This window comes from Coloeus monedula (genome assembly GCF_965178545.1).
Source record: "Coloeus monedula genome assembly, chromosome: Z".
NCBI classification, from domain to species: Eukaryota; Metazoa; Chordata; class Aves; order Passeriformes; family Corvidae; genus Coloeus; species Coloeus monedula.
In genome coordinates, this window is record NC_138822.1 from 55,547,409 (window position 1) to 55,561,844 (window position 14,436).

The following is a 14,436-nucleotide window of genomic DNA, read 5'->3' on the forward strand; positions in this document are numbered from 1 at the left end:
ATCCCCACACCATCCAGAACAGGCCATGTAACCCAGAACAGCTGGAAACGAGATCTGCTCCAATGCTTCACACTGACAAAGGACTTCTACCACTCCACTCCAGCAAGCCCAAGCCAGCACAACACATCTGGTGCAAGACCAAATGGCCACCCCAATCTGATGGAGTTCTTGTCACACAAAAACAGCAATCTGCAGCACTGGACACACGCATGCTGTGCAGTCAGAACACAGCTTGCTGTTGTGCTATTAAACACCTCCAACATCCTTGTTTGTATGTTGTTTTTCTGCAGCACCCATCGAAAATGGCTGGCACTGAACACTGCAGCTGCTGGGCCAAAATTAACAAAGAAAGCGATGCTACCACTGAAAGGGTTTCCAGCCTTGTCACCTTCCTCTGCTCCCAGAACTGCTGCTGTTCTCACATCAGATTGCAGAAGTATTCTGGGGTAAAACCTAATTCTCAGTATGAGACCAGTTTCCAGATGACAGCTCTGCAATAGTGCACAGCATTATCAGGGTACAGCTGCTGATCTGTCAGTGCCATAGAGCACCATTAGTTGATCTTTGAACTCAGATAATTAGAGTAGTATTACCCAGCAGAGTGTGACACCAGCACCTCCACCCTGCATTTATTAATGTTTTTCTCTGTCCAAGACCTCCGTGGTGTGAATGGGCCCAGTTTCAGGACAGCAATGGCTGCTGGCACTGAAGGATTCATTCTGAGGTAACAAAGCAATGATGAAAATCTGGTATCAGCAACATCCAGCTTCAGCAGAGAAAACACAAAATTTGTTTAGCAACTACAGCAATTTGCTATTCGTACAATCTTACAGGTGAGTTCTCTAAAACAGGCTGAAGTGCTTAAAATGTGGCCTGTCATCGTGGCAGGTAACAACTCTGGGAGGGAGTGATGGCAGAGAAGATAACCCATCTAATACTGGTGGGATTGCTTCATCCAGAAGTGGGGAAAGTAGCAGGAGCTTTCAGAGGCGCACACCCTTTTGTTCCCCAGCCTCACAAGACACTTCTGCAATGGGACGTGAGTGGCTGTGCTTGTAAGCTTGCCACCATACAGGTCACAGTCACAGATGCATGAGGTGGAGGGACCCTTCACTAGCACAGCCCTAAGAACAGTATATCAGAAACACCAGAACAACAACAGCTTCTGTAAAGATATAATGAAATTATATAAAAAGTTGGAGTTCAGAGTCCACAAGGATTCCTTGGCTTTCAGTTACTGGAGAAGATGCAGTTTCCACTGTAGATTTTTATTGAACTTTGGTGGAGTCAGTACTTCTGGATCTGAAAGGCAAATGGAACAAGTGTCAGAACAGGGGGTAACAGCAATATAGTTCCTTCAAGAGCTGTCAACTACTCTGTTCACTTTTCTTACATCAAAGGATGCTGAGAGAGCTCTTGACATCTATAATTTCCCTGAAGTGACTGATCACCAGCCTGCACAAAAGAGTGTCTTCAGAAGACCTGCTTACACCAGGAAACCTCTGGGCACACCAAGTCCCCTCTCAATTGTTAAGTGTTACTGTTCAGAACAAGGAGGCACAGGCACAAAGCCACAACCCCATTAGTGGCACAAAGCAGAACTCTAATCATTCACCTGTCACTGGCCCATCATGCACCACAGTGACCTGGCTCCATTTGGTGTGAATAAGAGGCACAAGGCTTTTTCTGAAGCCAGCCCTGGCAAGTGGCAATAGGCAGGCTGCATCTATAGATTCAATTGAAGATTTCCCCAAGCAATTTCAGGACTAGCAGGGAAAGAGAACACAGGACTAGTGGGCAGAGGGAAGACTGGGGAGTTGGGACCACCCTTTGCTAGGTCTCTCAGCCCTAATTTTGTATTTACTGTAAGGACTTCAAGATGGCAAAGCAACATGACAGATTGAAGCCTGGCCTGGTCAAGAGCCTGGCCTGACTGCCAAAGCCAGAGAGAAAAACTCAGCAGGTAAGTTACAAGAAGAATTATCTAACACATTCCTTAAGAAATCAGATTTTCAATTTCCTCACAACAGATTGACATTACATACACAGGAAGCCAGGAGCAGTTGAGACATTTTAGCACAGGAGACAGTTTTAAACTGAGGCAGTTTTAGCACAGGAATTCAGAGCAAAATAAACTTTGTTGAGAAAGCTGCTCACTTGCCACAAGGCAGGATGGTACACCATGAAGAAAAGCAAGGAACCACCACAGCTGAGTAACTGGTACAAGTGTTGGCAGGTAGCAGTGCTTGGAGAGCCTTGAAGCCCACTAACCTCCCTGACATCCAAACCTAACTCAGAGCCTCAACTAACCTTGTACAACAGGAGGCACCATCCTCTTCTGCTGATACGCAGCCATAATGCTGTTTGCAGTTGAATTGGGTCCCAGGACCTGTAAGAAGCAATAGCCATGTTCCAACCTGAACAAAGCAAAGCACAAGCAGGGATACTCTCAAAGGAAACTCTGCTATTGTTGTCCAAAACCAGGAGACCTCACAGTACAAAGCGAACAGGAATGTGTGATCAAAGCCCAGTAATGTCTCAGAAAAGTTAACACAGAGGCAGGAAGAGAGAACTCCTTTCACACAGCTTCTCAGGACACAGAACTCTTCTCCCAGCACCTACTTCTTCACAGCACCATAAATGTAATGATTCAGCAGGACTGATTTCATTACAGCACCATCAATATTTGAAGTTCATCTGGGAGTCTCTGTTCCTTGTCACACAGAACAATTTTAATCTGTCTTTAAGAGTCCTGCTATCAACAGTTAGGGAGAAGATACTGGGGAACATCTTGTGTTCACCATAAATGCTCAGAAACCACTTATTAGAAATAAAGACTTTTAACTTTGGAAGGGAACTAACTAAAGTCCTTGTGATTTCCTTATTCTGCATTAAGCTGAAGCTTAGAAGCCTGATACAACCTTTTTTTTTTGTAATATAGACCTTAGGATATATGGTTCAGACTAAATTGACCAGTCCCAGGCTGGACAACAACTACTCTAGTACACTTCTACCATTAGGCCTAGAAAAGAAGAGAGTGTTTCCATATTCTAGAAATTGCTTAAGATGGAGCTTACAAAAACAAGTCACCACTAGTACAAAGCAACACAAGCCTCAGGAGACCTCATCACATCCAGTGTGGCATTCAGTGCAAGGCACACAGTAGGCTAAACATGTTGTACACATCTACAGTGTACTGACTCGGCAGGTCCTGCATGGAATGTCTACTGAACCTCTAACAGAAAAAAACTCCAGATTTTGAAAGCCAAGGAAGGATTCTGGGTTCTCTGCTGAGAAGGCAAAATACTGCAAAACACTTGATACTGTCTAGTGAGTGTGACAGGTATTGCAGATGAGCACAGACCAGGCTGACAGAGCTCTGTTGCAGGTCTGGAGTCCAGATTTCTGGGACTGAGGTCTCCATCAACTGCAAAACCTCTTCCAGGACTTGCTGCAGTGCCCCAGCTTGCTCATCATAACCAAAGAGCACAAGCTGCTTCAGAAGGATGTGTATCTCTCCTGCAGGAGGGAAGAGAAGCACAGCAATAAATAGCAATTAGCACAGGTATACTAAATAAACAGTTGCACTTTTTTGCTATCAGCACACAGGAAGGAGAGCAGAACTCAGAACTGGTTCTGTTCCTACTGAGTCCCTACAGCATTCAAGAACAAAAGATAAAATCTGTAGTGGCACTGAGAAAGCCTCTTTTCTCTGCTCCCAAACTTCAAATGCAGAGAGCTCACACATTATTCTGAGCACAGAGGCAGATGAACTAAACCAAGGACCAACACAGATGGCTGTATGGACCAGGCAGCTTTTCTCCCCAGCACACAGAGTAAGAACAAGAGGGGGCACACTACCTTAGCTGTCCTCATCCTCACAAGCTGCAGCATGGATTAAGATCACCAACTGTCCTACCTTTCACAGTCTCAACAGCACGAACACTCTCTCCCAGGACTTCCAGAAGGGCAATATCCTCAAAAGGACTCCCCTCTTTCAGGCTGTATCTCTTACGCTCCGCCTTGCGTCGGTTCTTTGAGGATCGCCTGAAAAGAGCGTGTTCAATTACAGTGTGCACAACAAAATTAACTACTAACAGGCTAAGTATGAAGGAACATCAACAGTGCACATGACACCTGTCACTCAAGTGCTTGCTCTCTTCAGTGACAGAGGACTGCATGTAACCTTAAGCACTGTGACAATGTTTTCAGTGCTACTCAACCCTTAATCCTTTGTGGTCTGAAACACAAGACAGGAGTCAGGCTGTTTCTCTGCTCCAAAAAAGACTGCTCCATGTTCCAGCAAGGTTAAAGCATGTCTACAACACAAAGCAGCAGCTGCTCCAAGCACAAAGCAGTAGTCACTATCAGGCAAAGCTGACGTTCACTTAAAACACGGGTGGCCAGGGTCTGTGCTTGGCTGTGAACATTTTAATTTCTGCCATCTCCAGAGCCTGCTCAGCTCCTACCCATGATCACAGGAAAGCAAATTCATTCATAGGCCAGACCTACTTGCATGATGTTCCCAAGTGATCCACACACTCTGACGCTGAATACTAAGGCTGCATTCTCTTTCTGTTTACATCCGGTCCACAAAAAAAAAAGTGTCTAAAAATTCCACATTTTTCCCACAACTGTATTCTTCCACAGTTCAGCCAGGGAATTCAGAAGTGGTCCCACAGACTACACCAGCCTGTTACACACCCCACCCCACACTGCAGCTCATATTCTTGAGAGCACTCAGTGCAGACAACCACTGTGGGAAGACATTGGTATGAGATTTAGTAGCAACCCCCACACACCAAGTGCAAAACCTGGGCCAAAGAACAGAAGACGTGCGCACATGCTGTTAATATTTGAGAGGCTCTGCCTGTATTCTGTGTCTAGCTCTCTACAGCCAGCTATTCTGGCCACATGCCCAACACCCATGGAGCCAGAACCCGCCCAGAGTCTGTGTTCACAGCTCCTCTGCCGGGCTCTCAGTTCCTGTTGCACTAGTAGCTGCTGGCATTTTCTGCTCTTTCCCTTCCAATGAGAGTTAAAATAACCATGAAATGCCTGTAATTAAAGCAGCTCCAAGGCACACACAGCTGCAAGGAGGAGCATGCCAAGCATGAGCAAGCTGACCTCCTGAATGCTGATGCCAGAACAGTCACTACCTGATTTGAAGGCAGATACCTACGCCGATATTCTTGAATTGCTGTGTGAGTATTTGCTGTTCATGTCACTTGCTGTCACAACACTGCTGGTTTCAGAGAAAAGCTCCAATTCTGGGCAATTTGGCACTTCATAATCTGCAAAACATGGTCACAACTGTCACAGTATGGAAAAAGGTCAGAGTTATTTCAAACTTTCTCTCTGGTTGATCTGTGTTGCTTGCTGGGCAGATTTATTCTACCTGCTGGAGCCTTGTGGCTCCCAACCCCACTGAGCCAGCACACAAGAAGAAACAGTAATTGTGAGACACTGTTCCTCTGCCCTGGTGGGGATCATGACACTGAACAGCACCATCAGAGGGATGACAATCTCAGTGCAGCAGATCTGCACTAGGACACAGCATTCTGCTTTTGGAAAAATTCCCTGAGCCTATGCGAGCTGGCAGGTGAATATGCCCATAGATATTTGGCACAGAGGATATGCTGAGCACTATCTCACCCAGCCAAGATGGTACTGTGGAGACAATGCTGTGTCATTTTGAAGAGCTTTCAGGTGCATTTTCATTCCAGGAAAGCTGTGACCCAAGGTAGAGGTGAAAATACAGAATAACCACACTCCAAGTACGAAGTGAGGAGGGGTTGACAAGGGTGCTGCTTCACTGCTGTAGATTCCATTGGAGCTAGAGGAGAGCACAGCTCCATCAGAGCAAATAGAAACCACAGACACAAATATGATCACAGCTACTTATGCAGGAGAAAGTCATATGCACTTCAATACCAACCCTGCAGGTTCTCACAGGCCTTCTCCTTCAGCTCTCGGACCACTTGCAGGCGACTCTTATGGCGAAGAAATGCCGCTTTCTGGGAATCTAGGAAGATCAGCTGGCTTTTCTGAGCTGCTCATTAAGAAAATCAAAACATAAACATTTTTTGCAAGAGAAACAGAAAAGCATTTTTTACACAAGCACAGTCCTTCAACAAGCTCAGAAATCAGGTGCAAAGCACACAAAAGGACTCAAATGGAAGGAAATTCAAAGCTTATAATACAGGAGCCCACCAAGCAAGATACACCTGGATGTGGAGTGAATTAACCTGCCAGACAAATATGTTCTAGAACAAGAGTCTTGTTTCTGATACAGTAAGAACAGAAAGTTCTATGGCTAAGTCTCTCTCCATTAATTAGGTTTAAATTAAAGAAAAAAAATCCCTCAACTCATCAAGCATGAAAAGGAAGAACAAGGAATAGTAACAAAAGATCCTTCCTGTGTGGAAGGGAGAATACAGCTATCAAATCATTTTTTATTTCCAAAAACTACTCATCAAAGCTTACAGGACAGATAGCCATTTTACTGATCCATAGGTCTGCTGCCACATGTGGTCTGGAACAAGGACTGTCCTGCTTGTTATGGACATGCAGACACAGACCCCTTTGCAGCTTTTGACTGTGAGATCTGGAAAAGCTCCAAAGGAGCCTGACTAAGCTAAAAAGATACCATGACACTGCAGGGCTTCAAGATGCATCAAGGAGAGCCAAATGCAGGTAACTGAGCAGCATCAATTAGATGGAAGCAAAGTATCCTTCCATACACTTTCCAATACTGGAATGCTGTGACTTCCCATAGACCCAGCAAAGATCTTCTTTAGCCTCTATAGCACAGAAAAATCTTAGATTCTTGCACAGATTCACCTTCCAAAATAGCAGGTTTCAAGTTGGTCTCCAAGATATCCAGTCTACCATACTTGTGAATCTGGATCAAGGAAAAGAAAAGAAGGTATCATTTAAGGATCTAACCCAGATCACATCCCTCGTTCTTGCACTCTAAAGATGTATTACCACTTCTGTTCTTATGATTTGAAGTATCTTACCAGTCTTAAAGCCTCTTCCCAAAGAGCCCCTTCTAAGAGCAGGAGAACAGCCTCCTCATAGTCCTAGAAGGAAAAGAGCAACCATGGGCTGCTGCTGATGTTAGTAATACACATTGAGGTAGAAGCTATTCAGATCGGTATTTCTATGCAGCAGTACCCCAGTCAAGAGAGGACAACACTACTATGCCAGCTACTTTGATCTGTTGACATAAAAAAACAAACAAGCAAACAAAAACCACAAACCAACCCAGCGAAACTATGTTACTTCTCCCACACTAAGGGGAAATCCCTCTGGAACTCTCTTCCTTATTCCAGCCCTGATATTTCAGCTGAGACAAAAGCTTTTCATACCAAAGCACGGGCAGTTTCACAAGTGGAAAAACTCAGGGACGCCACATTTATCCCCACCCTGCTCATTGCATCACCCGGACCTGCTCTGCCCTCCCCAAGAGGGCCCATGGCATGGACTGTTTTGCTGTCAGCATGCATGGAGCCACAGGTGGCGCAGGAGAAGAGAGGAAACATGGATGGTGTATCTGTTTGACAGAGGGCATTACTGGGACACAGGCAGGAGGGTGACTACATTACCTGAGTGTACTGCTCCAGGAGTATGGCTGCCTCTGCATGCTTTCTCTGTTCAACCAGTTTTCCTACCAGAAAAAGTGGAGTTTCAGCTTTTCAGAAACAGCTGGATTTTGTGCCACAAAAATACAAAGTAGAGGAAAATCCCACTCACTAAGACACTTTCTATCTGCTCATGCATGTACTCAATTGCTAAATTAAAATTGTGATTTAAAAGGGGCACCATGTAAAACCATTAAAGGCATGAAGGATTTAAATCATATTAAGTGACAGGAAAAGCAAATACTGGAGTATCCAACTCTGGAAGACTAGCCTTCCAGAAGCCATATTCCCTCTGTGTTAAGTGGCCCTTCACAAACTCCACCTCTGAGTAAGGCTGAATTCAGGACAATGCTCCATTTCTCTTGCTGAAATAGGTGAAATTTCTCTTGTTGAAATATTTACCAGGTCCACAACACATCTCAGGTCTGATATGTGCTAGTGAGCACAAATTCTGTGACCAGCTACCTTTTTCTCCTTAGGACAGCACACAGCTTTACATGTACCAGCTGCTCCTAGCTGCTAGCTGGCTTCAAGGAGAAAACAAGATGCAGCTCCAAATTATCCAACAGCCTTTAAGGTCGGTGAATAGGCACAGCACTTGCACCAGTTAATGCCTAGAGGCCTCAGTAATGTCAGACACTTCAGTGCATGTCCATTCCTTGAGGTTAACCAACGGGGCAATTTGGAAGAGCAGTCTGGCAACGAGCTGCAAGGGGACAAGGCAAGAAGCAGTCAGCACTGGGCAGCAGCCAAGGCCACAGCTTGCTTGGCAGCTCCTGTGTTGCCTGCCAATTCAGCTTCAACATCTTTTGGTTCCTTTGGGAAACAAAGGTCATGTCCAAATGCACAAACCCTTGGGGAAACATTGGATCTTTGTTCTCACTTAAGAAAAATGCTGCTGAATACTGAGGTTTTCATTGAATTTTAGGAAAAACCAAAGTGAACCATAAATAACAGCAGCCACTCCTGCTCTGCACATTTCCATCTCTTCAAGGCCTACCTGCCATGCTCCGTGCCAGGCTGGACAGCTTATCCTTTGTGTAGCCAAGCCGTGATGCCATGCACAGGGCTTGCTGCCAGCTGCCACTGCTCTGAAAAGCACCAAGTGCTTTTGCAAAGATTCCAGCACGAGCAAGTATCAATGCAGCCTGTTCATACAGCTGCTTCTGAATCAAGTACTCCCCATATGCATCACTGATATCCTGAAAGAAAGGTACAAAAAAAATTAAAAAAAATTACTAACATCAGTAGCAGTCCTCCATTAGTAAAAATTAAGGTCTCATCAACAAAAGCCTACTACCCAACTTCTACAAGGAGTTTCTAGGCACAAAGTTTCTACCCCATTTCAAACTGTATCAAGCTAAGGGCTGATGATCAGCACACGGAGACACTTCACAAAGCTACAGCAAATGACACAGGGAGGTACCTAACTCTCCAAACCAAATGCTGGGTAAACTAGATACTGCAGGAAACCAGACCCTTCCTCCCCACCCACATGAACAGTTTTTGTTAGAATGTCTCACTGAACCAACCTACTTTAGGAAACAGTGGCACAAGAGAACATGCGAGCCCTGTAACTCTATAGGCACAGGCTACTCAAAGCTCACTATCTCCATGAAGAAGGGGCAAGTGGATTTGACTGGAAGGATACAGGGGGAATAATAAAACACTCCCAATGAGTCATTTGGAAACAGACTTCCCTCATGAGTAAAGACTCCTTTCTGCTTTCACTGTGTTGCAAACAGATCGATTTTCTCTATTTCCCCCCTCACTCAACTCCTCCTTGTACAAAGGCTTGTGTGTTGTGTATTTACAATATCTACATTAGATTACATTTGGATGTACATTTTATCTCAACCTTGGACAAGCTGAAGTTCTTCAGTAATACTGAAACCAATAAGGGACACTAGGTACTAGGAAACAGCACATCTAAAAGCATCCAAGCTCTCCAGCACTTTTCAGAATACTTTAAGGATAACAAATTGTTCCCACACAATCTCCAAGCCACACAGAGGTCAAGACAGGAAGAAGTCTTTCTGAGGTTATGGGAGTTATTCAGCACACTCCAAGACAGTGCAGCAGAAGAAACAGGACTTCCAGGTGCCCTCTCAGTCACAGGACTGAAGGAATAACAACCATTGATGACCAGGCCCGCAGGGTTAGTGCTGAGTGAGAGTCATTCCAGCTCTTACCTCAGAGGAGGGTCTCAGACAACACTGCAATAGCAATGACCTCAGAACTTGAACACCAGGAACTGCGGCTTCATTCCTGCCCTCACGCAAGGTGCTGAGGGTATCCGAACACATGCATAAAGGAATAAAAAGCTTTGACACTGCACTGTCACGAGCTTACGCACCTTGTACTCCTGAGTGCTAGAAGGGTACAGTTTCAAGGCCTCAGAATACAGATTCTGATCCTTCACCAAGTTCAGAAATTCAGAGAAGTGTTCAGGACCTGCAGAAATAATTTAGTTTTTTTAAAAATAAAAGAGAAAGTACATGGCCCTCCCAGCTTCCAGACAGTCTGGGTTCACACCATCAAGAAGCAACTAGAGGTGCATGGGTGAAACAGCACCCGTTCTACTACTGTAAAATCAAGACATTCACTTCTTTGAGGTTTGCTCTGCTTTTGCCAGAGATATTAACCAAGGACAAATTACTTAAAACAGGAACAACACGAGACTTCATGTACTTCATGACCACAGAGCAGTAAACATTTCTTTCTCCCTGCACCAAGCTACAGTACAAAAAGCACGTAGTAGAAGATCACCAGACATTACCAAATGGGAAGATAGTCTTGCACAATCCTTCTCTTTCTTCAGCTATTTCCCCCCAGAGCATCTCCAAAATGGAAATGTTACACTGCAGAAATCCTCCTTAGGACACCTACCACATTTGCTGAGGTGGCCAAGAGCTTTTGTGTATCTCTTCAAATGTCTGTCTATTGTGTATCGCTGATAATTGGTTTCCATTTTCCGGAGGGCATTTAAGAAGGGCAAGTATTCCTTTGGGTCCTGCAAAGAACAATAAAAACTGCAGTTGAGCTAATCTGCTAAAATCCTTATTTGCACCCATCTTCACCAACACACAGTCCCATTTTGAAAATATATGATAATATGCTAAAAAAAGGCTTTTTTTTTTCCAAATATAAGCCATCTTGAAAAATCGATTTGTGCATATACTGTTGCCAGAAATTACTAACTTAAATTACCAGGCTCCCACATGGACTTCAGCAGTATCTAAAGGCTGGTAACACTTAAAATTCAAGCCTATGTGTCATATCAAATGCTGTTTTTAATTATCTGTGATTACGTATAAATTTGCAGCCAGATCAACTTCCCCACACCAAAGGTCATAAAACCATTAACATGAATAGGGTGTTCTAACTGATGGGCAGCAGAATTTGCTGTAACATTAGGAAACTCCGAAGATGCAGATGGGCACTTCACATTAAACCCACATGAAGATACATGCTATTATCATGGGCACCACTACACAAGCAAGAATCAAGAGCACAGAACTGAGACTGGAAGGCATGCACTCACAATGCTCCAGATACTAGTGCCTCCCTTCCCCAGAGCTACTTCGCCTTGCTGCTCTAGAAAAGCACTGTTTCACCATGAACACCAATAAATTTCCAAAGCTGTGCTCAGGAAGTACCAAAGGATGCAGAGACATGACATCTTCCCAGCATCAGCCCAAGCACACACAGGGCTTCTGAGCAACTGGAATCCTGCCTGGGTAGAGAGCCATTACTAAGAAAACATGCATGCTGATCTGCAGACTCCAAAGAACCTTTGAGAAAGCAAAAAAAAAAGTTCCTTAGCGGGAACTATAAGCCAAGACCTTTTGAGACTTCTCTGCCACCATGATGACTAAATCAAAGTCGTACGTCCCCAAGGAATAATCATACAATTCATTGACATCCACAAGGAAAAGCAGGTACTTCAGTGCTTCTTCTGCACTCACAGCTTGGACATCTGGCGTAATGCTTTCTGCAACAAAGTAAAGCGGCATATGGTCTGTTACACCACCAGCAGTGGAACCTGCTGTGAGGAAAGGATGCATCAACAAGCACAACCCTGACATCAGAGAGGGACCATCAGACTAACAGCTTGTTCTACCTTGCAGAAGGGTTACTTTGCCTTTACTGGGCAAGTTCAAGGACCATCCCAAGCACAGCACTGAGCGTGCAACTGTGACAAGCTAGAAGCATCAGCACAGAATAAAGGCAAAGTTTGCTAGCTTGAGATACCACGATCCAGAATAAGTCCTCCTATTCCATGCTGAGAGAAGTAGAGCTCCAACTGGAAAGTGAAAACAGGTCCAACTCTGGGGTATCTGCCAGCAAACTTAGGTAAAAGGGTGAGCTGAGGGCATATCTTAACTGATATGCTGCTGTACCTAAACACACAGCTAGTTTCAAGTACATTTCTGTTTTGTGGCTTGCTCCATTAACAGTCACCTTAAAATAATTTTCTTGGTGAACCATGCTAACAATCAAAGTTTTGAGGAACACATTCAGTGCAGTAGCTCAGGATGCAGCTGCAGCGGAAGCTGCAGGTTGAGCTCTGGGTGGTGAGAGCTCCAGTGTGAACTCCCAACCCCTTGCATAACAAAGGGGACAGAGACCTGTGAGACACTGAGACACAGCAGGAGCTGAGGACCTCCACATTTTTGCAGGGATAGACTATGAAGGTAAAGAAGTTCTCAGAGGCCCAGGGGTTCCTTTGTTCAGGGTCCCTCCTCAGAGGCACCAGCTGGACCTCTATTTCATTACTTAGTTATTGTGCCAAGACTAAGTTAAATTAAGGCTGGGGATGTCTGAGACTCTGCTGTGGGAAAGAAACCTGGGGTTGAGCCGGTAAGGAATCCTGGTCTGAGTGTGGGGAGTGGTCCCAGCTCCAGTGGTGCGAATGTGACTGCCAGTGTGGCTCCTGGATGGTCAGACAGGGAGGCTTCCTCCTTAACAGTTTTTTTTTTCCCCAGACAGCAAAGTTTCCTCAACACAAAGCCCCTGCAAACCACCCATTTTCAAAACTTTTGAGTTCCTGATACAAAACCTCGAAGATCATGGACCTTCTGGAGAGCAATTTCCAGTTCCGGAGGACTCTTCTTTACATGTGCTGTCAGTATTGATAGGCAGTACCTGAAGAATAGAGAATTGGTGAATGAAAAAGTGAGATGGCAGAAACACAGTTTATTCCTTTTTTAGCAGTTTGTGGAAGTTCTAGTTTATGTCTTAGTAAACAAAAAAAAAAAAGGAAACTTAAAGGAAGGCAGCAAACATGGAAAAAGAACAGAATGTATCAGAAAGGTTTTTCTACTCAGCATGTCTTCCCAAACATGTCACAAAGCTGGAGATGAGTTTTGAGTAGAATGAGCTTCCTTACCATGCCAGCCAGCATGAAGAGGACATACCTCTCTCTGACATTTCAGATAGCTGGACACAGTTTTCCAAATGAAATTTGGCATGAAAATAGCCTTTTTTTATAAAAGGAAAGTTTTCTAGGGTGTTATTTATACTTTCATACCATTCACAGTTACTACTTCAAAATAGGTTTCCCAGCCAAGCAGATACTTTATTTTCTGAAATTGTTTGCTAGAAAGTGTCTAAATTCTCAGGGCTCAGCAGCTACCCACCACACCTGTCACTCCTCTCTCCACTGTTAAATATTAAGCAGTCAATAGTTTAGCACCATTTCACCAGGCACTGTTATTATCCTATTTTCCCAGCCTTTATTCTTGTCTGGTGTTAATTCATTCAAGGAGGATGGTTACCAAAAAGGTAATCAATCAGGAACATGGAGCTGATCATTTACACAGTAATTCAGTGTCAAATGGAACAGCTGATACCTTTCCAAAGGGCCAGCTGCTTCAGTCAGCAACTCACCAAGATGAGAAAATCTTGCTCATGTCTCCATTTGCACACAGACTGATCCTAAATTGAGGGTGTATCCCAAACCTTCATAAGCATCCTGCATCTATTATTTTAATTCTGGTAGTAAAATGTTGGTATGTTATCTGTGGAATTATTAGATGTTTCCAGGACAGCATCCTCAGCAGAAGCAAGGCATGGTTTAGCTAGTTTTGTGAAGCACAAGCTCACCTCAGAGAACCTAGAGCAAATTAACTGATGTGAAGGACAGCTTCACTTCCTGCCAATGACTTATTAGAAATCTCTCTAATGGTTTCTTCACCTACAGTAACAAAGTGCTCACTTTTGAGGGTCAATGTGTTCCATGGCAGCTCTCATCACGTCACATATGAGGTTTACTTTTTTCTGATCAGGATGCTGGCGTGGATGGGTATTGCTGCTACCATTCAGAGATGGGTACATACTCTTTGTGAAATCTTCTTCTCTAGATAAAAACAGGTAATGTGAATAAGAGCACTGTCCGTCACGTAGCCCAGAACAAAGACAATAAGGTTAAGGAACTCAAATGCATCCAGAAAATAACTACTCATCAGCTGCCACACTAACAGAAAGCTCTCCAAAATCTGTCGGTCCCAACTGATTGCCAGCCAAGAGAGGCATTAAAAAAAACCCCCTAAAACTGGTCAAACAACTACTTCAGTAGCGCAAAAAAATAAGGAAGGCAAGATTAACAAGATACAGCTGTCTTCTACTAAATCCACTGTGGATTTATCCACTGAATAATTCAGAAAAATAAGCCATTTGCTATTATTTCTGGTCAGGTTAAAACTGAAAATCAAACCAAACACCTAAGTGATAGCACCAGTTCCTACACAATTATTTACTTTAGCAAGCTTGAGAAGTCCTGAATTTA

At 44.1% G+C, this 14,436-nt stretch overlaps 1 protein-coding gene across 2 annotated transcripts in view; it reads right to left on the reverse strand.

Annotated features, from left to right (window-relative positions):
• Nucleotides 1-103: 103 nt before the first annotated feature.
• The window catches only part of ELP1 (elongator acetyltransferase complex subunit 1), a 31,763-nt gene continuing 17,430 nt past the window's right edge, over nucleotides 104-14,436 (reverse strand). For both annotated transcript variants that reach the window (XM_082301728.1, XM_082301727.1), the window contains exons 22-36: nucleotides 13,867-14,007; nucleotides 12,709-12,794; nucleotides 11,492-11,640; nucleotides 10,536-10,659; nucleotides 10,003-10,100; nucleotides 8,647-8,848; nucleotides 7,611-7,672; nucleotides 7,023-7,085; nucleotides 6,844-6,904; nucleotides 5,939-6,052; nucleotides 5,183-5,294; nucleotides 3,920-4,047; nucleotides 3,365-3,519; nucleotides 2,311-2,389; nucleotides 104-1,302 (exon numbers count right to left, since the gene is read on the reverse strand). In XM_082301728.1, the coding sequence (XP_082157854.1) occupies nucleotides 1,235-1,302; nucleotides 2,311-2,389; nucleotides 3,365-3,519; nucleotides 3,920-4,047; nucleotides 5,183-5,294; nucleotides 5,939-6,052; nucleotides 6,844-6,904; nucleotides 7,023-7,085; nucleotides 7,611-7,672; nucleotides 8,647-8,848; nucleotides 10,003-10,100; nucleotides 10,536-10,659; nucleotides 11,492-11,640; nucleotides 12,709-12,794; nucleotides 13,867-14,007 (1,642 nt within the window). In that variant the 3' untranslated portion in view covers nucleotides 104-1,234. The remainder of the gene's footprint in view (nucleotides 1,303-2,310; nucleotides 2,390-3,364; nucleotides 3,520-3,919; nucleotides 4,048-5,182; nucleotides 5,295-5,938; nucleotides 6,053-6,843; nucleotides 6,905-7,022; nucleotides 7,086-7,610; nucleotides 7,673-8,646; nucleotides 8,849-10,002; nucleotides 10,101-10,535; nucleotides 10,660-11,491; nucleotides 11,641-12,708; nucleotides 12,795-13,866; nucleotides 14,008-14,436) is intronic.